Source organism: Eptesicus fuscus, chromosome 6 (genome assembly GCF_027574615.1).
Source record: "Eptesicus fuscus isolate TK198812 chromosome 6, DD_ASM_mEF_20220401, whole genome shotgun sequence".
Taxonomy (NCBI): domain Eukaryota; kingdom Metazoa; phylum Chordata; class Mammalia; order Chiroptera; family Vespertilionidae; genus Eptesicus; species Eptesicus fuscus.
This window is the reverse complement of record NC_072478.1, coordinates 69,089,061-69,112,918: the sequence shown is the minus strand read 5'-3', so window position 1 is coordinate 69,112,918 and position 23,858 is coordinate 69,089,061. Positions and strand designations below refer to the sequence as shown.

The following is a 23,858-nucleotide window of genomic DNA, read 5'->3' as shown; positions in this document are numbered from 1 at the left end:
TTCCTTGAAATCATGTGCCCCCTTTTGGCTTCCTATATTTGTAAGTAGTATCTCTGTCTTCCTTGCCAGCAGCTCCATCATGGAATACATTTCTAGTCTTCATTTCCCTTGTCCTCCCTTAACCCCCTGCATATCAGTTCTGGTGACGTTCACACGTGTGCGGGCTCAGCATTCTTGCCACAGCTGCTCTGGTTCTGTCCTGACTGTTGCAGCTACCTTCTGACCGACCGTCTGTATTAGCTGCAGCTGCCATAGCAAAATCCCACAGACCGAGGATTCCAACAGAAATGTGTTTTCTCAGAGTTCTGGAGGCTTGGAGTCCAAGATTACAGTGTCCGCAGGTTAGGTTTCTTCTGTCCTTGACTTGCAGATAGCCATCCCGCTGTGTACACACACAAAGTTCCTATTCTTGTAAGGACACCAGTCAGACTGGGTTAGGACCCATCCTAACAGCCCCATTTTAACTTAATCACCTAGGCCTGGGTTTGTTTTTTAAATAGATCCCACATGTACGTATATGTCTTTGTCACTTAGCATAATTCCTTCAAGTCATTCATGTCGCCTCCAATGGCAGGATTTCCTTCTTTTTATGGCTGAATAATATTCCATTGTATGCAGATACCGCATCTTCTTCATACGTTTATTCACTGATGGCCACTTAGGTTGTTCCCATGTTGTGGCTGTTGTGAGTAATGCTGCAATGAGCATGCAGGGGCAGATGTTTTTTGAGATAGTAATTTTTGTTCCCTTTGGCTAAATACCCAGAAGTGGAATTGCTGGATTGTATGGCGGTTTTATTTTTAGGTTTCTGAGGAAACTCCTCCACACTGTTTTTCATTAGCTTCTTTCTTCTGGTTCTTTTCCTTCCCCTGACATGTATGTGCAGGTTAGTTTTGCTTCATACATTTTGAGGATTCCTGAAAGCAAGGATAATGGTCCTATTGCAGAAGAAAGGACATCATCAAACAAACAAACAAAATCGACTCCCACCCAGATCACAGTGCTACTCACACGTGGAGAGGTGGCAGCTGCGGTTGCCTGTGGTCCCGGAAAGGGTCACCGCTGTCCCTGGTCTCTGCCATCTGCCGTCTGCTCCACAGGCCTCCAGTTCTCATCACAGCTGACCTGGCCCCGGAGCCTGATGCTGAGGCCCGGCCATGGAGGGGCGTGGAGGCTGCAGTCTGATCATGTAGGACAGGCTAGTTTTGTTGAGTCCTATTCTGGTCTGTGGTTGGAAATGTCTGTTGCTCATCCTCTTTCCTTGTGGAGGAAAAGGTCAATGATCAGCAGCAGCGCAGCAGCAGAACCAGGGGCACTTCAGTGGGGGGGCTGTCCGAACCCCCTGCCTGGTCCTGGGGGGCAGAAGGAAGGGAAGGTGGCCAGCAGATGCCAATCTGCCTTTCTGAATCCATGTGGGCACTGCTGAGAGTTACCTGGGATGTGAGGGCATGGGGTTGGGGGGGCCATGAGTGGGGTCCTTCCCTGCACCGCAGATGTCCTGGACCTGCTCCCTGGACACTTGGGTCCCCTGACTGGGTCTTGTTTTTGTTTTTTTTTAATTTCTTTATTGATTAAGGTGTCACATATTTGTCCTCATCCCCCCATTCCCATCCCACCCCTCTCCCCACGCATGCCCTAATCCCCTGTTGAACTTAACCGTTGGATAGGCTTATATGCATGCATACAGGTCCTTTGGTTTGGGTCTTGTTTTTGACCTCTATGTCCTTAGGGGCAAGGTGCCTCCCCACTGGGAAGCTAAAGGCCATGCCAGAATACTACCCAGTACACAGATTTCAGGGTGCCAATTTAGAGCAGAAATGGCACCACCAAATGACAAACTATCTGGTGCCTTAGTTGCTGTAACAAACAAACGGACAAATGTGGTGAGCTTAGCGTGGCTGGCACAGTATGAGTGGGTACATTTTCAGGTTTGGGAACACTGAGGGACTTGACATCTGTGTGGTCAATGTTTTCTTTGAAGTAGGAGGGGGAGAGGTGTGGCTGTGGGCGGAGCAGCCTGTGGAGCATGGGGCCAGTTTCTGTGGCTGCTCTGGAGAATGGGAGAGGAAGGAGACCTGGAAAGTGCCCACGGTTGCTGAGCACTTTCTGAGGGCTCACCAGAGGGTGGGGACCCCACATTCCTAATCACACCTGTCAGGATGACTGTGTCATTCCCAGGTGCATTCCACTGTGTCTGTTCAACTGTAAGTGCGGGAGCAGAGAAGCCGGCTGGCTCTATTGGGCGGGGCTTTAGAAGTGCTGGGATGAAGAAGCAGGAGACTTGAATGATGCCTCTGAGATTAGGCTGATCAGGAAGTGAAGCCTCAGAGGCTCCGGATTGGTGGGTAAACGCTGGGTCAGCATCCGTGGAGTCATAGGCTAACGAGCCAATGGACGGTCACGAGGGTGTGTTGGAGCTTAAGGGGAATGAACATCTCTGGATAATGACACGGCCATGAGAGTGGGCAGTGCAGGTCGCTGGATTGGATAAACTGAGAATCTGAGGCCAGGCTGTTGGTGGATCTTCTACGTGAATGTGAAATCTTCAAGATGATGACGAGCCGAAACCGGTTTGGCTCAGTGGATAGAGCGTCGGCCTGCGGACTCAGGGGTCCCGGGTTCGATTCCGGTCAAGGGCATGTACCTTGGTTGTGGGCACATCCCCAGTAGGGGGTGTGCAAGAGGCAGCTGATCGATGTTTCTAACTCTCTATCCCTCTCTCTTCTTCTCTGTAAAACAATAAAAATATATTAAAAAAAAAAAAAAAGATGATGACGAGATGTCAGGTGCCAGATCCCAAAGTTTTCAGTGAGTGACAGTGACCCATCAGTGGAGGAGGAGAGGGGATGAACCTTGAAGGAGGTCTGGGAGCGGGAAAGTAATCGTTGTAGATGCCGTTAAGGAAGCCAGGAAAAGACTTCACACACCCAGTGGGGAGAGGCCCTACCCCAGTTGAAATGCTTGTTCAGAGGAGTTGGCTGGACCCCAGTGTGGGTGCGATGGCCTGTGGTGACCAGCAGCCCTGAGCGTTTGAGTGTTGCGAGGGTAAAACATCTTTTGGTAGGAGTCTCTTTTCTATGTTTAAGAACATCAGTGTTGGAACATGTGATCTATAAAGCCTCCTCCTTGCTTAACAGTTCTTTCCATGAATCTGAACAAAAGGCAAAGCAGGAGTTAATCTCTTATATTGCCCAGATGGAAGACTAGGCCCAGACCACCGCCATTCCCTGAGAGACAGAAAGTCGAATGCTTTAGAAATGCTTGGGGAAAATACGTCGTTACAGTAAAAAGCTGTGAGTTGAGCAGAATGAGCCATGTTTTGTGTTTCTGGTCTTAGAACGCTTTCCTCGGGAGGCCCAGACTCCCTTCCAGGCCTGAGGGAAGAGATTTCAGTTCAGAGCCTCTCCGAGAGAATCGCTGGTGGATGCCTCCCTAGATGCCCGGCTTCTCTCACATAGACAGCCTCGCACAGCTTCTGGAGGAAGCAGAAAGAATGAATGGAGCCAGGGGAGCAGACAGGGTAAGGGAGGCAGAGAGTAGAAGAGAAAAAGGAAGAGAGAGAAACAACCAAACACCCACTCGAGAACACGCAGGGAAGATTTCGGCTGAAACAGACTTTCGTATTTCAACTAGTTGCGCGGGGCGCTTGGCGCTGTCTGCGGGGAGCGCTTCCAAGTCTGACAAGGTTCGAAAGGAGCAAAAGAAAACACAGTGACGTGCTTTCCTGGCCCTGGGGAAGGAAAGACATTCAGTCATTGTGATTTTAGGCTCCTTTTCTGGGAGGGAAGCGTGAATACTAGAGCCAGAAGCTATTTGCTTTACTACTTGCGCACTCTCGGGACATTTCTTTACCTTCATAAATTATAGCAATGAACTCTTTGTCCTTTTATTAGAAGGAAGAAGAAGACATAGTATGAGCCAATATTTTTGGGGAAGATAAGACTTCTTACCTGTTGGTATTAATTATCCCCTGCTGTCCCCCACCCCCTCCATCCTCACACAACTCATTGCTTAGAACAAGACACAATTTTAGCATCAGTTCAACCAGCTGGTCCTTGGAGAAGGGCGAATGAGGAGATGACAGCGTGACACGCTTCACAGGCTTCTGTGAGGTTCGGCACCCAGGCAGAGAGGAGGATGAGGCCTGCTGACCTGTGAGCCCAGGTCCTGAGTTGACCATGGGCTCTGCTTCCCTGCCTTTAACTGAAAAGTCTGCGCTAGATGGTTTCTAAGAGCTAAACTCTAATCCTGAATCAAATTCTGCTGGAGGGTCAAAGGATGAGTTTTGGGGAATGGCTGAAAATGTCATCAGAAGTAGACATGGCCCTGGGAAAAGAGCATGTAACCCAGAAAAGAGGGCACTTTATGCCGGGCCTCGCCCCACAGATGGCTGGAGTGACCCTAAAGTGGTAGACACAGGAGGCCAGACTCCCTGAGCCAGAGGGGGCTCCGAGCATGGCTCTGGGAGACACCGCTGGTGTCTGAGGTGAGGAACTGGCTTTCCAAACAGGGCCTACGATTGATTCCTTAACCGAAATGCATTGAACAGATATTCTCAAAATGGCGCCATGTGCTTATCTGCCATCCTGGGTGCCTGAGACTCTCTCTCTCCCTGTGGTCTCCCCATGAAACTAGCTTGGGCCTCTTTACATAATGGCTGGATCTCAGGAGCAGAGGTACAAGCTCCAATGTCGAAGCACTGTTTACATCATGTTTGCTAATCTCCATTGATCAAATTCCGTCAATGTGGCCCAAGATTAAGAGTCAATATGGGAGGAGTTACATGAGGTGTGACTGACAAGAGGCCGGGTTCACTGGAACCACCAAAATAAATCAACCACGTCCGGCTCCAAGTTCCTACTGGCTGGAAAATACCTTCCTGTGAACGTTGCTCTGTGAACTTGAATCTGCTAACTTCACTTCCAATCAAATGAGCAGTTCATTGTGCTCTTTGATGAGCTTGGAGCTGGTGCTGGGCCATAAATTTCATCAATTTCCTCCCCAGATTATTCTACATAAGTTTTCATATATATATTTCTAAGTGGAAAACCTAAACACAACTTATTTCTCCTTGTTTTTTGTTTTGTTTTAAAAACCCAAATCCAGCCCAGCTGGTTTAGCTCAGTGGTTGAGCTTCGACCCATGAACCAAGAGGTTCAATTCCTGGTCAGGGCTCATGCCCAGCTTGTGGGCTCGATTCCCAGTAGGGGGAGTGCAGGGGGTGTTTCTATCTCTCCCTGTCCCTTCCTCTTTGTCTAAAATCAATAAAAACATTTTTTAAAAAAGAAACAACCCAAATCCAGACTTCATGAAACCCTAGCGTTTATTCCTTGGTTCTGCACCCTCAGTGCCACCCTCAGAGTCCATGTCCTTATTATCTTACACACGAGCACCTGTAGTACCTTTCAGATGAGTTTTCTTTAAACACCATTTCAGTCTGATGCATTTCTTTTCAAGAATGCGCAGTCTAGCCCTAGCTGGTTTGCCTCAATGGAGAGAGCGTCTGCCTTCGGACTGAAGGGTCCCAGGTTCAGTTCCAGACAAGGGCACATGCCTGAGTTGTGGGCTCGATCCCTAGTGGGGGGCGTGCAGGAGGCAGCCGATCAATGAATCTCTCATCATTGATGTTTCTATCTCTCTCTCCCTCTCCGTTCCTCTCTAAAAATCAATAAAATGTATTAAAAAAGAGAGAGAGAGTCTATTTATAGTTCCTACTGCATGAAACCTAACCTTCCTGCTTGTGTTTCTGAGGCTTTCATTTATTGACCCTACTCCATATCATATTATTACCCACCCTCCAGAATCAGAGCATGAGGAGAGAAGGTACCTAATCCGAGAGTCTAAGTCCTTCTACATTGCAAATATCTTAGATCACAGAGGGAATGGAGGAGCCAAAGTGGCCGCAGGGCAAAAATCCTGAAGAATAGATGTAGAGTGGAAGGGATTGGTTGTTGCTATTTTGTGTTTTTGAGAATTAGGTAGGCGGTGAGGGGAATTGGATGTTTCCGGGAGTTAGAAATTAGATCCCTTCAATGGAATCCCTCCATTTTTCAAAATCTTGAATTGTCTTTTGCTCATTGCACTGCTCCTGATTCAGTTGGCGAACACACCCGCTCAGTCTGGCTTCACTGTTACGGGTGCTGTGGGCACTCTGTTCTAGTGCCCTGCTCCCCACTCAGGGAGTGCCGCACAGGGTTCGGTAGATGAAGAACAGAAGCAAAACCTGAGTTAAAGTCATCCTTTTTATAAACTAAAATGGATAACATCGAGAGAGTCAAATAGAAGGATGCATGATCCTATGTATGAAATGGAGATACAGAGCACAGTTTCATGTATTATTTTTTTATGACATTTGCTAGACTCTCAGCAGAGGGTGGGATGACTGAGGGCCTAGCTGGTCACACCACACAGCGAGAAGACCTATTTCTTCTGTGGATGGATGCATTAGGAATTTGGGAAGGACATTGAATGACTGGCTTCCTGCTCATGTGAGGAGACAGCGTGTTAAACTGACAGACACAGAAAGGCATTCACTCTGGAAGTGTAAGGGCATATGCTGAGGTTCCCAGGCCTGGTTTTGATGCTGTTCATTTCCATTCCAAAGGCATTGTCTTTTTGTGAGACGTGTGACAGTGCGCAGCCTCAGCATTTGGGATACTCTGTAAGGAAACAGCAGGCATTTTCTTTTTAAATATATTTTATTGATTTTTTTACAGAGAGGAAGAGAGAGGGATAGAGAGTTAGAAACATCGATGAGAGAGAAACATTGATCAGATGCCTCCTGCACACCTCCTACTGGGGATGTGCCCGCAACCAAGGTACATGCCCTTGACCGGAATCGAACCTGGGACCCTTGAGTCCGCAGGCCGACGCTCTATCCACTGAGCCAAACCGGTTTCACGGCAGGCATTTTCAAAGGATCTCCCACCCCACCAGCTTCCAGCCCCAGTGTCAGGTGCCCTGTTTTAAAGAACTGAACTCCGAGTGGTCCACGTAGCTTTATTAACTTGGACTTCACCGCAGCTGCGTTCTGGGCTAGAGCCGTGATCCCGTCTTCCCCTTGGATTCTCAACACGGCGGAGGGCAGTCCCTGCTTCTTCCTGGCGACTCAGAGGCGGAGGAGCTGGTTCCAGCCTCCCTGAGCCAGGCGGCTCTGCCACGCAGGGTGCCCGGAGGGAGAGTTTTCCTTGGGAGGGCCTCCTCAGCAGTCTTGGAGATGGGCCTTGAGCTCTTGGCTGGAAGCAGGGTTTTCCAGAGCAGAGGCTGCAGTAATGCTCGTCATTGACTGAGGGACATGCTGCCCGGCTACTTTCATGAGAGTCGAGCAAAAGCTGCTCTTGTCTGCAGCCGGCTCCGAAAGGTCTTTTCCTAACGATTTTCCCAGTCAAATCGAATGACCAAGAGAGTGCAGTTCAATGGCTGGAACACTGGGCAGCTGCCCTCCCCCTTCCCTGGGCCCTAACTCCCCCCCACCCCAGTTCCTCCTTTCTGGGCACACACTTGTGGCTCTGTTTGCTGTTCTGGAGCTGCCTGAATTGTGTGATTTTTGTAGATGAATGTGGACTCCTTGATCCAGAGGGAAGTGCCGGGAACACAAACAGCCCGTTGAGCTGGCATTCACCCCCAGGGTTCGGTGCGCGGCCAACCACGCTGGTTGCGTTATCGCCACGGGCCAGCACCACGTTGGAGAGAAAACTCGGGCTCTCGCAGGCATCCAAGAAGCATTGCAAAAGGACAGAAAGAAGTGGCGGCAGGAGGCTGCAGTCAGGCCACCCGCCATCGCTTGGGCATGTTGGATGCTTGCTTGAGGCAGCTTATATTTTGCTTGTTAATCTGGATCTGAGCTGCTTCTCATTTCAGGGTATTCCGGCCAGATTTCCATCACAGACTGTGTGTGTGTGTGTGTGTGTGTGTGTGTGTGTGTGTGTGTGTGAGAGAGAGAGAGAGAGAGAGAGAGTTTAAATCTCTGCCCTAGGCTGGTGCTGAGTGGTGGCGGGCCCATGAGCTGGTGTGTGTGTTCTGCAGCTGAGCACAGACCCCACTGTCCCCTGCTCCTCTGGGTCCTGTCCCCAAGCTGCTCCACGCTGCATGACCCTGGCATGGCCCCTGTAGGCCGTGGAGCTTGTTACCCCACTTTCCACACAAGAATCTCCACAGTTCCTTGCATGCTGAAGTCCATTTACTCTGAGACAGACCAAAGGGGTGGGTGGGTAAGGATGCTTCTAGAATTGATTTGTACGTAGAACTGAGATGTAAAGCCTCGGGAGTTGTTTTTCAGTGAAAGCATTTCTCAGCTTCTAGCAGGGGCCAGCCCTGACTGAAGGTCAGGCATCCCACGGTTTGTTCCGTACCAGGATACGACGCCCTCCCAGGCCTATCTGCGCTGGTCCCCGCCGACAACAGAGCGGCCCTCTCACACCTGGGGCTCCCACCTCCAGTCCAGGATGCTCAAGATGTCTCATAAGCGGCACAGATTCCTGCCCACGGGGCTGGAGGGCCTGTTTATTCAGTAAACAGTGTAAGAAATACAGAGAAATGGGCAGTGATCACATGTTCCGGGGGCACCAGAGTTGTTTGCTAGTGAAAAACATAACCACCTGTAGCCATTCAGCCATCTGAGGCACAAAACATCGTTTTGTCTTGTCTTTACACATCCCCCTCCTACCACCTAGTTCTTCAATAATGTGGCAAACAGGTGCAGAAGTGGTATTTGAGCTTCATCCTTCTTTCCCCTGCCCCCTTGTCCTCGCCTCCTGGTGGACGCGTTCAGAGGCTGCCTGGAAACTGAAGTTACAGTAAAAATATTACCCGGAGCAGTCTGTCTTCTTTACATTAGTTGGTTTGTATTCTTTTCTCTCCAGAAATTCTGTGTCTCTCAGACATGTATTTCAAATGTTAGTCAACTAGGTCAGATTTTGAACATCAGTTGGCTGACATTTAGTAATTCATTTTTTAAAGTTTGAGGTAATGGTAGGTTCACGTGCACTTGTGAGAAGTAATACAGAGAGATCCCGCTCACCTTTCCCCCAGTTGTGACATCTTGCAGTCCTATGGCATCACATCACAGCCAGGGTGTCGACATCGCCACAGGCAAGGTACAGAACCGCCATCGCAAGGGCCGCGAGGCTGCCCTTTCGTAGCCACATCATGCCCCCCATCGCCACCTCTGGCAACCACCAATCTGGTCACCATTTAAACGACTTCATGGCCGACTTATTTATAGAAACATTCATCCAGCAGCTGGCCTCTGGGAAGAAAAGACCATTTAACACTTGTACAGGGCTCCTGACTCCTGTGGGTGGAAGCTGGTATTTACAGATGCCTGCGCTCCCTGTTGCTTTGTGGTAACAAAGCAGGGTCCTGAGGTCCAGGCGGCTGAGTGTCAGCATTGCAGCTGTCCTTGCCAGAAAATGCCCCTGCCAACGGCTGCGGGAATTGTCCCGCCTGAATGGCACGGTCCCCATGAAGCAGGCCAAGCAGTGCCCTCGGGGGCAGAGCATTTCTGGCCTCTGCCTGACAGAGTCCGATGCTGTCTGGAGCCCTGGCAGCTGCAGGAAGAGTGAGGGAGGTGTTTCCTCTACCTGCCAACCTGCCGTGATGCTCCTGCGGAGGGTTTCCTTTTTCTCTCTGTCTTCGAAGTTCTGTTTCCCGTGGGCAGCGCTGCCCTGACCTTGCGCTGCCCCTGGAGCGTCTGGAACATCACAAGATGCCGGATGTCTTTCCCTCTTTCTTGCTATCAGTCTGCTTATCTGATGCCACCATAGATGTAGAAACCTTTGCCATTCTTAAACAGCAGCTGTGTTAGAAGGACCAGGAATCGCCTGATGTCCTCAGTATTCGGCTGTCACGCTTGCTCTGGTCTGCAGCTCAGCCAGCCCAAACGTGCATTTGGGGACTTGAAGTATGAAATCCAGAAGAGGCGATATTGGAGGAAATTGATTTCTGTAAGTTTTTATGGATTGGAATTGCTTGTAAAAGCTCTGTCTTCGACATAAATCAGCTGTACATTTTCAATTTTTTTTAAATTGCAGAAATTAAATGTTATGGCTTAGAAGTATAATAATTATGGCAAGAAAACTTGCATTTCAGACATATTATATTACAGTTATTTATATTTAAACTATTTTAGCCCAGCCGGTGTGGTTCAGTGGTTGAGCATTGACCTATGAACCAGGAGGTCACAGTTCGATTCCCAGTCAGAGCACGTGCCTGGGTTGCGGGCTGGATCCTCAATAGGCTGGATTCTCATCATTGATGTTGCTGTCTCTCTCTCCCTCCCTTTCCTTTCCTCTCTGAAATCAATAAAAAATATTTTTTAAAAAAGAATAATTTTAGATTTACAGAAGAATTGCAAAGATTTTTTAGAGAGTTTCCGTCCCCCTCACCCAGCTTTCCCAGAGCTTAGCTTCTTACATAATGGCTCTTTGTTTTGGCATGTTGGTCAAAAACTAAAAAACAAAAACAACTAATCCTGGTACATTACTGTTAACTATAGACTGTATTTGGGTTTCACCACCTCTTTCACCAATGTTCTTTTCTATCCCAGGATCCAGTACAGAATACCACATTGCATTTAGGCTCTTGATATTTAATGTAGAAAACTACCATCTGCAGAGAATAACAATTTTGTCCATTAGTTTCCCAATCTGTGTATATGCAGCTCTCAGGTGTGTGTATCCCCTGTGTATCTGCAGGGGCCAGAGCTGACCACTCCGTTCCAGGCTCTCCCTCCGTAAATGTTGGTGCTCCCAGGAGCCAGTCCTTTGCCCTTGAATGTGTGTCTGCTACACACTCTGCAACCATTGTGTGTCTCCCTGTTTGGGTTAGGTGCAGCCAGTTTGCCGTGGTCACCAAATCTTTTTAGCATAGATTTCCTTTTTGAGCTCCGGATTCCTGTGTTTTGGAAATCTCTACCTGTACTTTCCACAGACTTTCAGTGTGTCTCATCGGAACAAATCTCATTGTCTTCTCCTGCCAACTTGTCCTCCTCCTGGGTTTCCTGTCTCAGTGATGTCCCAGGTGGGGTTTGTTTGTTTTTTATTTGTAACGCATTTTTATTGCTTTCAGAGAGGAAGGGAGAGAGAGAGAAACATCAATGATGAGAGAGAATCATGGATCGGCTGCTTCCTACATGCCCCCTACTAGGGATGAGCTTGCAACCCGGGCATGTGCCCCGACCAGGAATTGAACCGTGACCTCCTGGTTCATAGGAAAATGCTCAACCACTGAGCCACACCGGCCGGGCATAATGTCTCAGTGTTGAGACAGAGAGACCTGGACTCATTCTTCACCCTTCCCTCCGTCCTTGGCTCCCTCATTCCCTTTGTTTCCTTCTCTCCATCCCAGCTTTTTCCCTACACGCTCTCGTCCTCTCATCCCTTCTCACACATCAGACTCCTTAACACGTATGCAGAGGTTCTTGGTGTCCCTGCCGCCCTGTCCCACCCTCACACTGTGCTCACCACACCTGAGTACCTGCTCCTGGGATGCGTGGCTTCCTTGCTCCTTCTCCTTTGGAAGTTATACATTTAAGATCCTTTGTTGTTTTACTCTCTCTTTTCCTGACAAACTCCTGCGGATTCCTTTGGTCTCCATCCATTGTCACTGATCCTCGGAAGCCTTCCATCTCCGGGGCTGGAGAGTGCTCACAATAGCTTGTGTACTCTTCTCTGGTGACACTTAGAGTACTGAACCTGTCTAGTTATTTATCTGTGTGCCATCCTCATCTCCTCAACAATACTGGGTGTTCTTCAAGAGGATGCTGTGTTTTCCTCTGTGCTTCTTATCGCTAAGCCCAGATCCTGGCACATAGCTGTCACTAGTACATGTTTATTGAATGAATGAATAAAGGTATTCACCGTCCTTGGAAATGCTGACTTTACTATTCCCAAAGTCTGGATTTTTCACCAGGGACAAACCTCTCTAGATGTCAGTTTCCTTATTTGTAAATGAGGAGGGTGCGCTGGACGCTGCCTGAAGTCCTTTTCAGCTCCTACAGTCTGGTATTTATGATTTTAAGATTCATCATCCTTGAGCATATTCGAAAGGAAGCCATACAAATTCTGAAGAAAATTCCAAAAAAGGAGTTCTGTTTTGAGCCATGGCAGTAACATTGAAATAATAATTTGGCGTTTGGGTTATACTGTGTCACTGCATGTGTCGCGTGCCAGGGATCTGAGCACTTGAACATGTGAGTGGTTTTCTTATGGTGATTGGAGTCTCTACGCCTTTGCTTACATACCCTCAGTCGCTTTGAAGAGACTGTAAATTCTCGTTTGCTGGGGATTTGCAACTAAAACTTAAGACAACTGCTTCTCAGAGATATTGCAGATGGGACTTAAGATGTAATTGCGTAATGATGGGACTAATTGACCACTAAGATCTTGCCTAATGATGAGATTAGTCAGTTGTGTGGTTTGACAGCTTTTGTTTTTATGCTACAACAGGGAGGAAAAAGTACACTATTTATTTTTTATTTTCATCTTTTACTGGATTTAATATCAACATTAGAAAGCCACCAGAAGTCTTTGTTTATCAAAATTGTTGATTTTTGTGCATCCATAAACTAAATATAGTGGGTGGTCTGCAGCTTGCTGAAATGACCCAGGTGAAATCTTATCTGAAGTCCCATTTATTTTTGGTCTTTTAGTGTAGTCCTTTAATTTTTAAAAAAAAAAAACTTAAAAAGTGTAAAATACACCATAGATACAGAAACCACATAAAACAGATTTGTACTTTAATGAATTATTAAAGGTGAAAATTCTTGTAACCATAACTCTGATCAGAAAATAGAACTTTTGGCCCCGTCGGTGTGGCTCAGTGGTTGAGCATTGACCTATGAACCAGGAGGTCAGGGTTTGATTCCTGGTCAGGGCACATGCCCAGGTTTCAGTCTCCATCCCCAGAGGGGGGCATGCAGGCGGCAGTCAATCAATGATTCTCTTTGATCATTGATGTTTCTATCTCTCTTCGAAATCAATAAAAATATATTTTAATAAATAAAAATATTTTTAAAAATAAAATACCTAGAGGCATATAACTGAAACAGCAAGCTGAGTGTGAGTCTCCTTCTTTAAAAAAAGTTTTGCTCAGTGGATAGAGATCGGCCTGCAAACTGAAGGGTCCTGAGTTTGATTCTGGTCAAGGGCACATGCCTGGGTTGTGGGCTCGATCCCCAGTCGGGGGGGCGGGGTGTATGTGCAAAAGGCAGCCGATCAATGATTCTCTCCCATCATTGATGTTTCTATCTCTATCTCCCTCTCCCTTCCTCTCTGAAATCAATAAAAATATTTTTTAAAAAGAAAGAGAGAAAGAAAATGGAACCTTTGCCCACAACCCCAATGCCTGTGTCCCCTGTCCCAATCCTGGTCCCTGCCTCCCATATAAAAGTGTACAGGTTTTTATTTTAAACACTTATTTGAATTTAAGTTTCATCACACTGCTAGGCATCCTTAAATACTTCAGCTTTGCCTTTTCAAATATTCGAGTTTTAAGCCATTTTAGCCTCAGGTCCTCCTGCCATCCTTTTCCTCCCTTGTAACTGATTGGAGAGGAAATTGGATTACTGGGCCTGTAGTTGCTCAGGCTGGATTATGCTGATGGCTCTGGCTGCCCAGGACCTGGCTGTGTAGAACAAGTGTGGCTGTTATGTGCCTCAGTCCTGGGATATTCTACCTGAAATACCATCCCCCGTGTCTAATTAGCATAGACCTGATCATCCCTGTGTCCTTTTCTGTAGCCTCATGACACTGAGGACATTGCTTCTTTAGCCGTGTCAACATAAGAAACATGCAACCCTATAAGTAATTTTTGTGAGTTTATTTGAGCCAAACTGTCAACAGTTGCCAGGAGTAAAATCTCAACACATTGAGATAAAGCTCTAGAAGATGGCAATTTTGCACCTGATTTTATACATTACAATCAAAAGAGAAGACATAAGTAGGTTACATGAAATTCATTGGTGATAGATTAGGGAGGCAAGAAAAAGCAAAGCAGGAAACCTCTGGAATTGGATAAAAAGTAAAATGATACAGGATAGTTAATAGTCAACAAATAACACGATAAAAATAACGAGAGGATTGGTAGTCTCTGCTCTGGTGCATTGGTTGTGCCTTGAGGGGTCCGGAACAAGGGAAGTTACCCAGACATTCCAAAGGTGTGTTATGGTAGATACTCAAAAGACTAATAGACAGGCTCAGTTAAGGTAAAGATTGACTTTTGTCAGGGAAGATTCTAGCCTAGGACATGACTACCAGCCATAAACTACTTTTACTTAAAAAGTTTTCATTGCAGACCATCCTTTGTGGTTACTTGAGGTCTCTGAGTTTGCAAGGCCACCATGCAGGCCTTCCCCGAGCTTGTCCGGTTAGCTTGTGACCCATTTTCATCCACACCTGTTTTCCCATCCAACCTGCTTTTCATCCATGGGAGCTTCCCTAGATACTCCTGTGTGCCTGGCCCGTGAGAACCAGATACAGAGTTGGACAGCTCAGTTCCTTGCCCTCCAGAAGCCCCTGGACAGGGAGGGGCAGACAAAGATGGTGTAAAGCTTCTGAGCAGCGGAATCAGGCCACGGAGAGTGTGGAGAGGTTCCCATCCTAAACTGAGGGGTGGAGCAGGACAGACCAACCACAGGCGGATTTCCAGAATAGGTGGTAATGAAACCGGACAACCAATGGGTCCAGACTGCCTGTCACTACTTGAGCCAATTGAGCAGACAGAGTTGAATCATATATGAGCATTTATTCCAATAAAGCCGGCAGCATGGGAGAGCAGCAGCTTATACACAAAAATCTGCTCTGCACACCCCATTAGCCTCTGCTTATATTGGGTAGGACAAAGATTACATGGGGAAGTAGTCAAAAGAAATAAGAAAGGATATAATGGTTGCTGGTTACAGGCAATGTGGGCGGGACTTCATTGATTGGGCAACAAAGTTGTATCCAACGTGAATTATATCTCAAATTGTTTAAAAATAAATAAAGGAACCAGGAGCACCAATAGTTCAGAACCAGAGCCCGTCTTAACATCATGGTGACTTTGACATCATGAAAGAACTTTTCAGCTGAATTTAATTTTTTTGAACAATTCAAGTCCACTAGGCAAAGAAGCATTGGATAGCTTGCTATGGGGGCAGGGTTAAGTTTTTAGCATAGTTTTCAAACAACTATGATGTTAAAAGGAAAATAAAGTCTCAGGTGAGCCCTGGCCTGTGTGGCTCAGTTGGTTGGGCATCGCCCTATGCACTGAAGATTGCTGATTCTATTCCTGATCAGGACACATGCCTGGGTTACAGGCTCCATCCTTGGTAGGGGCCCTGCAGGAGGCAGCTGATTGATGTTTAAATCTCACATGAATGTTTCTTCTCTCCCTCTCCCTTCCTCTCTCTCTAAAAATCAATTTAAAAATCTTAAAAAAAAAAAGTCTCAGGTGAATGAAACCTACCTGATCTAAAATAAAATTTTTAAAAGTCAGGTCATTATCAAGTTGGTTGATAATGTTATTCATATATTCTATATTCTTATAGTCAATTTTTCTTACAGATATTTCAGAATTCTATTAAGAGGTGCTACTCAGTTAAGATTATTGTCTTCTTGATGTATCTGACCCTCTTATCATGAAATAACACTGTTCTCTTTAGTTATATTACTTGCCTTGAAGTCTACATTATTTGATGTTAAAATAGCCATATCAGCATTCTTACATTGAGGGTATGCATTTTGTATTTTTCCCCACATTTTTACGTTCAAGTTGCCTGGATGTTTGTGTCTAAAGTGCTTTTCTTATAAACAACACAGTTGTTTCGTAAATTTACTTGGCCCCAGAGACTGTTTTTTTATGTAACCTCTGTTAGCCAAGTACATTTTGGGGAATGCTGTTCTAGGCAGGAGAATTCAAATTGGAAATGTGCAAGAAGAGCAAAACAGAAAATTTCAACTTCATTTTTATTTGAATTAACTAGATGCCTTGCCTATGTGACATTAGCATTATACTAAAGTAATATCTATTTTTTGTTTTCCTACAATCTGCTTTAAAAAATTAAGCAGTTATCTTGCCAAGTAGAGGCTAATTGCACATAAAAGGAAAAAATTCTCCACTCTGTCACTCCTCTACTCTCTGACACTGTAGTGACAAGGGGGTCAGGAGGCGCTCCCCTCTAGTGGACCTGCATCTCCCCCTCATAGAATTTAATTGATGTCCGCCCCCTCTCCCCCCCACAACAGTCTTCCAGACTGGACTGCCTGGTTGCTGGGGTGTCTCCTGTTTCTATATTGCATGTAGTTGGCTGCTTTTCCGATGATGCTACAAAGGTCAATTTCCCCCATTACTTCTAGTCAAACTACAACTGCAAGCAGAAGAGAGAGGGGTCGTGTCTATCAAAGGAGTGTGTGCCAACCGCTATCTCGCTATGAAGGAGGACGGCCGGTTACTGGCTTCTGTAAGTAATGCTTTCTGTTTTTGTAGTTTGTTTCTTCGATTGCTTTTGTGCTCTTTATGTACTGGTGTTGGTATTTGTTAAATCTTTATTAGGGGTTTTACAAGCATTATACTATTTAATATCCATATGTACCCTACAGAATGCGGAGTATCATGCTCTTTATTTCACAGATTCAAAAACTGAAGTTCTGAGGGAGTAAAAACGTGACCAAGAACACTCAGCTCCTCTGAGGCAGAGCCTGGGTGGGACTCGAGGCAGCCTTCACTCCAGAGTGTGAGCCCTCGCTCGCTGCTTTTACTGCCTTCTCTGCAAAGCTTTGAACTACAGTGTTGTTTTGTTTGTAAATCCTTATATTGCGCAGTTGTTTGAAGATCAGTGGGATGGGCATATAAAGCTTTGAGTATCAGTGTTAGGGTTCTTCTTTCAAATTTGACAAACCCTTGCAGTGTGGAATGCTATTTGAGAATGCGGGCTCTGATCCTATGTATAAATACTGGCTCGGCTGCTGATTAGCTGTGGGTTCTTGGACAAAGGATTCTGAATTAGTTCCCGTATTTGTAAAATAGAGACACTAATGATCCTTCCTATCTTATTGTTTTTGTGAAGGCCATAAATTATAAGTTAGATAATTTATATCAAGTATCAACATCAGGGTCTAATACATAATAGGTCCTAAGTGGTTACTTTCTTGAGGATGGATTTGAGGCAGCGAAGATTGGTGGAGATGGGCCGGTTCAGGCAATCGATGATGGAACCTGGCAATAGCAGGGCAGAGAGGCCGAGTCAAGGACTGGCACCTGAGATGGATAATATTTAGGAATAATACAGCAGAGGGAAAAGTCAAAGATGGCCCCTAGGTTTCTGGTTTGGATGAGAGGGTAGATGAGGAAGGGGAAAGGGGAAAAGAGCAAGTTCTGGGGAAAGATGTAGACCTATTTCGGGTGAGTTGCTGAAGAGAAAACCCGGTGAGGATGTTCACTACATAGTTGGAGGAATGGGTCTGGAGCTCAGAGCTCTATGTTGACATATGGCTTTGGTGTCATCAGCATCAAGGGGGTGGTAGTGGAATCAGGGGAATGGATGACGTTTGTAGGTGAAAAATAGCTCTAAAAGATGGACTGCTCACTTGGGACGTTCACTTTTTCCACTGTTCCTGTCTTTTTTTCTACCAGTCTGTTGTCAACTCAAAGGGTGATGTAATACTTTGGGACTCGACCAAAGTAGCATTTTAAATATTTCCAGGACAGTGAAGCAGTGGGTAATTTTGGATGCCCTTGATCTTGTAGGAAGAGGAAGAGGGGTTTAACCCTACCCTTCTCACCTCCAGATGTGACAAGTCATACATGGTGTGAATCACTGTGGCTTTTACAATAGTGTTGGTTTGGCTCCTGCCAGACAGTGAAGATGGTGAAAAGAAGGAGGTGTACACATTGGCTATGTCATAACTAACTATGGATAACCCTAGTCAAATGCTTTTAAAGCTCTAGCCTTTTCTAGGACTGTCCTGATCTGGCTCAGTGAGGGATTTGAGAGTGTTACCCTGTGGTTTTCCACTCATTGAGATTAAGAGCCAGTAACCTGATAATGATGGCTACCCTGTAAGGTAGCCATTGAAGGGCTTGTTTATCTCAAGAACATAGTCTGGAGTAGGTATGTTTTTAATGATAAAAAGCTCCATGTTGTCAAAAGTGATGAAAACAGAAGCTACTCTGCTTTCTAGTGCATCTCTGAAACTACCAGGGGTCCTTAAAAGAGGAGATGCATTTAAGACCATGAACCTGAAAACGGAACTGTCTCTCATTCTTACAGAATTCTCTACAAGTTAGAATTCAGTGAATTCTGGTCTCTTTTCTTGGTAAATAGGCATTAAGCTTCCAAAACTGTTGATTCTGTACCATCAGAAGCATAAAGTGCTCTAAAAGAAATTTTCTCCTTTCTTCCTTAGCTAACCAGGACCTTCCACAAGATTAAGGTCATGGCATTCTATTTCATCTGAAATGTGTTTCTGTCTCCTTGGATGTGTGTTAATTCTTCCTGATTCAGCAGTAAGAGTGAATTTAGCAATGCTTAGAGATTTACCACACACTCCTCTGTAGAGACAAAGCTACAGCTGTTCCACATAAATGGGAAATTCAAAATTTATCGGTTTCCTCTGAGGAATGGCATCATGGTTCCAGCTTCCATCTTAGGATCTATACTCGGCAAGTTCACGGTTAATCGCTAATCTGACCACTCCATTTGGGTAGCCTGCAGCCATGCCTGTTCTGCGGCGATCCTGTCCCCTTCACGTCAGGCTGGGTGGGCTGTAGCAATCTTCAGATGAGAAAGTAATCACACACCTCAAACCAAGGAAGTGCTGGTGGTGGTTCAGTAAGGGGCGGAGTCAGACCCGGAGGCGTGGAGCTGTCAGCAGTCGCCGCTGTTGGTGTAAGTCCAGTGTTGTGACCAGGAGCATCTCCTGGGCGTGCAGTGGCTCCTTTAACCTGGAGAAACTGCGGTTATGAACTTGCACTTGCCAGAGGCATGGTTCTTCCTGCTCTTCAGCTACCCGGCCCCATTCGGGCCTGCTGTGTTAGGGCTCATCCCTGTGTGGGATCCCACAGAGATGTGTAAAACATGCCAGTTCCCCTCAGAGAGAGAGCACTCTGGCTACATAAAACATTTTGGTTTCTAAGTCACGTCAGGTAGGTCACCACCAGTGGAGTGCATGAGAAAGTACTAAGTTGTGTACCATTGTTTTTCTCTACCACCTTCATGTATTAATGGTATGAATGCATTCAGGATAAGGATTTCTCACTGTTTGAAAACATTTCTTAAGGGTCTCTCCCCCACTCCGTTCGAAGCTAGAAAATACAAAAGTTCAAAGAGTAACTATATTTAACTGCCAAAGCCTATATTTGGAGGCAGACGTGGAGTAGTCTTTAATCCACAACAGACTCCTTATTCCATTCCATAGCAGGATAAATTCTGTTGCTATGAGCAACAGAAGTCCAGAACAAATATTAGGATTTATGATTTCTTAAGTGTGCACAAAATTGTAGTAGATTTTTTAAAAAATTGCATATAGTGAGGCAATAGTAGTTTTAAGTTTAAATCACCGAACAACCTCAATCTTAGCATTGAAATGAAACAATCTGCCTGGTCTTTATTGGCTAGAAAGTTCCACATTGTTTTCTGTAAAATGTGAGAGACTGTGCTAACAAAACAAAACATTTCAGTAAGTACTCGAGTATGTGTAACCTGTGTTGATCCATAATATTGAAATATGAGAAATCATTTATATTCTCTGAGGATATACATTTAATTACTGTAAAAGTAAAGTACTTTTTCTTTTTATCTACCTGTAGAATAACTTTCTTACTTGAGGGACCTTTACTATGAAGCCTACATGCAAAGTAGGGAAACTAGCTTTTTGAGGGCTCCCTTATCTAGATTGACAATATATACTGATTAAATTTGTCAGAAAAATGCAACAATTAAGGAGGAATGTATATCATTTTTAAGAGAGAAAATACAATTAAATGCAAAGGTTACTACCTAATAAGAATTACTGCTTCTTTTAGAAACCAATCTTATAAAACGTTATACTATATATATATATATATTTTTTTTTTTACAAGATTAAGATAAAATTTCCTTTTAACTTTTCACAATTTGTGCGTTTGAGTTTGTTCTGAAATAGTCGGCATTGACACTTACATCGTGTCTGTTTTTAATTATCAGAAGTGGTGTAAGCAAAAGCATTTTTGGATTCATGTTGCGCAAACTCCCTCATAAGCCAAAGCTGCAAAATCAAAGTACTGTAAAAGAATAAACAATCCAAAAAGCAGAGCATGGGGAAATGACCAGAAGGTTCAAATCTAACATGTAGCAGCAGGCGGGACTCGTGAGGCCAGTGGCACAGGGAGGAGCCAGGGCAGGGCGCACTGTGGAGTGACCGTCCCCCACTACCATACTGGAGGGAAGTCACTGTACACAGCCACACTGAAGGGTGCAGGGTTATGCGCCATCTCCTTGGAGGAGGTATCTACACACATTTTTTGGAATTCTCTCATGTGAGACGCAGACAGCTTCTTACCATCCCTATGGCCACCACTGTGGTCTGAGTCTCCACTCCCTCTGCCTGTGATACTCGGCCCACCTCTTACAGGTGCCCCTGCATCGGCCTTTGCCCAGTGTGGTCTTGGCAGCCAGAGTAACCCTGGGGGAATGTCAGGTCATGCCACTTTGCTGCTCAAAAGCCTACACTGGTTTCGGAATTTTCCCAGAGTATTTACAATAGTTTTTAATCTCCTGTCTCGTTTCCTCTCTGACCTCATGGCCGACTCCCCTCCCTTCATGCACCCGGGCCTCCTTGCGGCCCCTCACACGCTGCAGGCCTGATCCTGCTCTAGTTGGCGCTGGCTGTCCCCTCTCTGTGCTCAAAATGCTCTGCTCTCGTGTCTGGATGGTTAACTCCTTCACCTCCCAGCATTTGCTCAAATGTCACTTGCCCCGTGGAGCCTCCTGTGACTGTGCTATTTACTACTGCAACCGCCCCACTCCCAACCCCTCTCGTTCTCGCTTTTACTCTCTCCACAGGATTCACTCTAATTTGGCACACAAGTCACTCAGTCATGTCCATTGGTTCTCTGGTGTCTCCACCTGCTAGACTGGAGTGGCACAAAGGCACGGTCCTCATTCAGTTTTGTTCACTGACCGATCCCACTGCCTAGAAGACAAAAACACACGTTAAATAAATGCATGTATTATTGGAACTGTGTGCTTTCTATATCTTAACATTGTTTTTAAATTAAAATAAAGGAAAATTTAATTTGATGAAAATTAAATTTCATCAAATTTAATTTAGCCATGTCCTCTGTGATGTCATTCCTCCAGAGGACCCCCCCGCCCCCGCCTTTCTCTGAGGTTTGAAGTGGTGAGAAGTTCAACACTGGGAAGGGGAAAAAAGCTCTGTAAACATGTTTATAAAGGTTAACGGAACTTCTATTGCATCAATTTTTAATAGAAACATTGAGGTCACAGTCACCGAAGATGATTTGTAAACTGAGAATGGAGAGAACTGAAATTGTACTTACATGGTCATGTGAAACCCCTTCTTTTCCTGAGAGCCGCATTTTGCCCTACGACCCATTTGAAAAAGCACCGCAGTTTGTTCTCCAGTGCGTAGCACTTGTTTAGTAAACGTACGTGTCTGGACGTTTGGCAGAGAAGCAAGCTTTCCTGCCGCCCGCACTGTTTTTGTCAAGGTACAAGCAACCTCTGTGGAAACAGTGTGTGGGTTCCATGATGTAGTGCCCACTTAATCCCGGGTACTGTTTCTTTTCTCTGAAATAGTAGGAACTGGCAGAGAAGGCAAATATTATTGGCATGGCACCCATCCCCGTAGGCCAACCATTGTAAGGAGTGCCAACAGCAAGGTGGGGCGCCCTGGAAGTTGACAGAACACCCAAAATGAGCGTATCGGTGTCCTGACGACTGGGGAGTTAGCCTGTGTCACTCCATAACCACCTTCCCTGTTATCTTTATGATTGGTCTGACTTTTCCTTTGACTCTTTACTTCCTTTCACTTGCACTCCTGGCCTCAAACCTAGAATTGGGAAAGAGGAAGGTTTTTATCAGTGGTGCTGAAAAATGACAAAGGAACACAGGCTAACGTCAGTCAACGCAAGAAGCGGAATGCATTTCCCCAGAGGCAGAGTGGACGTGTGGACTGTGCATGCCCGCATTACTGCAGGGCTCCCCTGTTGCCACAGCCGGGTCTTCCCAAGCCGCAGTCCTGGCTGTGACGGAGCTGGCGCTCCTCTGCAAGGCTTCCTGCGTTTTATTTGTACCAGAAAGACTTGCGTTGCTTCACTGATTTGTTGCAAAAAAAAAACTGGATGAGTTTGTATTTCAGTTTTAAAAAGTTCAGTGAACAATGATCAAAAGCCAAGTAAGTATCCAATAAAATTCTCACTGCTGCAAGCCGCCCACAGGACCTGCAGCCCACCCTCACTTTAGCCGCCTGAGATGTATGCGTTCTCTGTTAGGTCTCTCTCAGAACCTTTCATTTTGGTTATTACACCAGCTCTTTTCATTGTTTTGCTTATTGATTTATGATTTCCCCACCCCTGTCAGTTTGTGCCATTGCTTAGTTGATCTTGGAACCAAAGAATCTGGGAAAAAATTCAAGTCTTTTGAATGTGGGTTTTCCCAGTCCTGAAGTTTCCTAGATTTGAGTGTACAGATATAAGTGGCAATCTGGTGCACTCATTAATGCAAGGCCATGGGCTTGTGCGCATGTTGTATTTATATGTGGAGATGGAAATATGTGTAAAATTATATGCCTTCCTATATGATTTTATTCATCTACCTGTAATTGAAATATAAAAAATGATTTTTCCTTTCTTCCCTTAAAGTGAACAAATCATTTGTTGATTTTCCCCCCTCCCACACAGAGGCCAATATGTATCACCATTGCTACCATGTGAAGTTGAGTTTTTTAAAAATAGTTTGATTTTTAGAGAGAGAGAGTAAGGGAGACGGAGAGAGAGAAACATCAATGTGAGAGCACAACCTCGAACGGCTGCCTCCTACACACCCCCTAACAGGGATGGAGCCCACAACCCTGGCATGTGCCCTGACCAGGAATCTAACCAGCAACCTTTTGATGCGTGGGATTGATGCTCAATCAACTGAGCCTCACTGGCCAGGGTGTGAAGTTGATTTTTGAAGATTTACCTGAAATCATGTGGCAACCTATTAGACTCGAAGACTTGGAATAGTATCTCCAGATCTAACTATTTGTTTAGCTATTTTCTCCCCTCGATAAATAGTTGGATTGAAATAAAAAGGCAGAGTAGTTCCCCCTCCCACAGAAACTGCCAGAAAGGAGTATGTTCTCCATTACTTGTTCCTCATTATCTTAGTATTTTGAGAATGCCAATCATATATGTTTCAATAAAATTTGGGGCAATATATACATTCACTATTTCCTGTACAATATTCTTTTATGCCCTTGAAACAATATTAGCTACTGGAAAAATTATAAGTTAAGGAACTGCTTCTTGTCTGTGGGAAAGTTACCTGTCCAGCAATGTTTCAGGGGAACCCTGATAAGTCAACACGACCCAATTGGTAACCTGCCTCTGGATTGGATGAGCATGGCTGGACCATAAACCCCAACCGGAAGCCATAGCTTTGCGTTTCCCCAGGGGTAGGGGGAGGGTTTGGTACTGGGTGTACCCCTCTTTGAGGAGAGCCCTGAAAGCTCTGTGTGGGGGGGGTACTTAAAGTCCGAGCCAGTGTGGGGCCTACACTACCCGTGTGCCCTTGCCACCTAACACATACCTGCCCGTGGCGGGCTGCAGAAAGGGTCTGTGGCTGCCTCCATGGAAGAGGTTAGCTGGAGGCCATCCTGCATCCTTCTGTGGGGCCG

General features: G+C 45.6%; 1 protein-coding gene across 1 annotated transcript in view; it reads left to right on the top strand.

Moving 5' to 3' along the window:
- FGF2 (fibroblast growth factor 2) overlaps positions 1 to 23,858 on the top strand; it is a 37,250-nt gene that overhangs the window by 12,838 nt on the left and 554 nt on the right. The window contains exon 3 of the mRNA XM_054716736.1: positions 16,335 to 16,438. Coding sequence (XP_054572711.1) covers positions 16,335 to 16,438 — 104 coding nt within the window. The remainder of the gene's footprint in view (positions 1 to 16,334; positions 16,439 to 23,858) is intronic.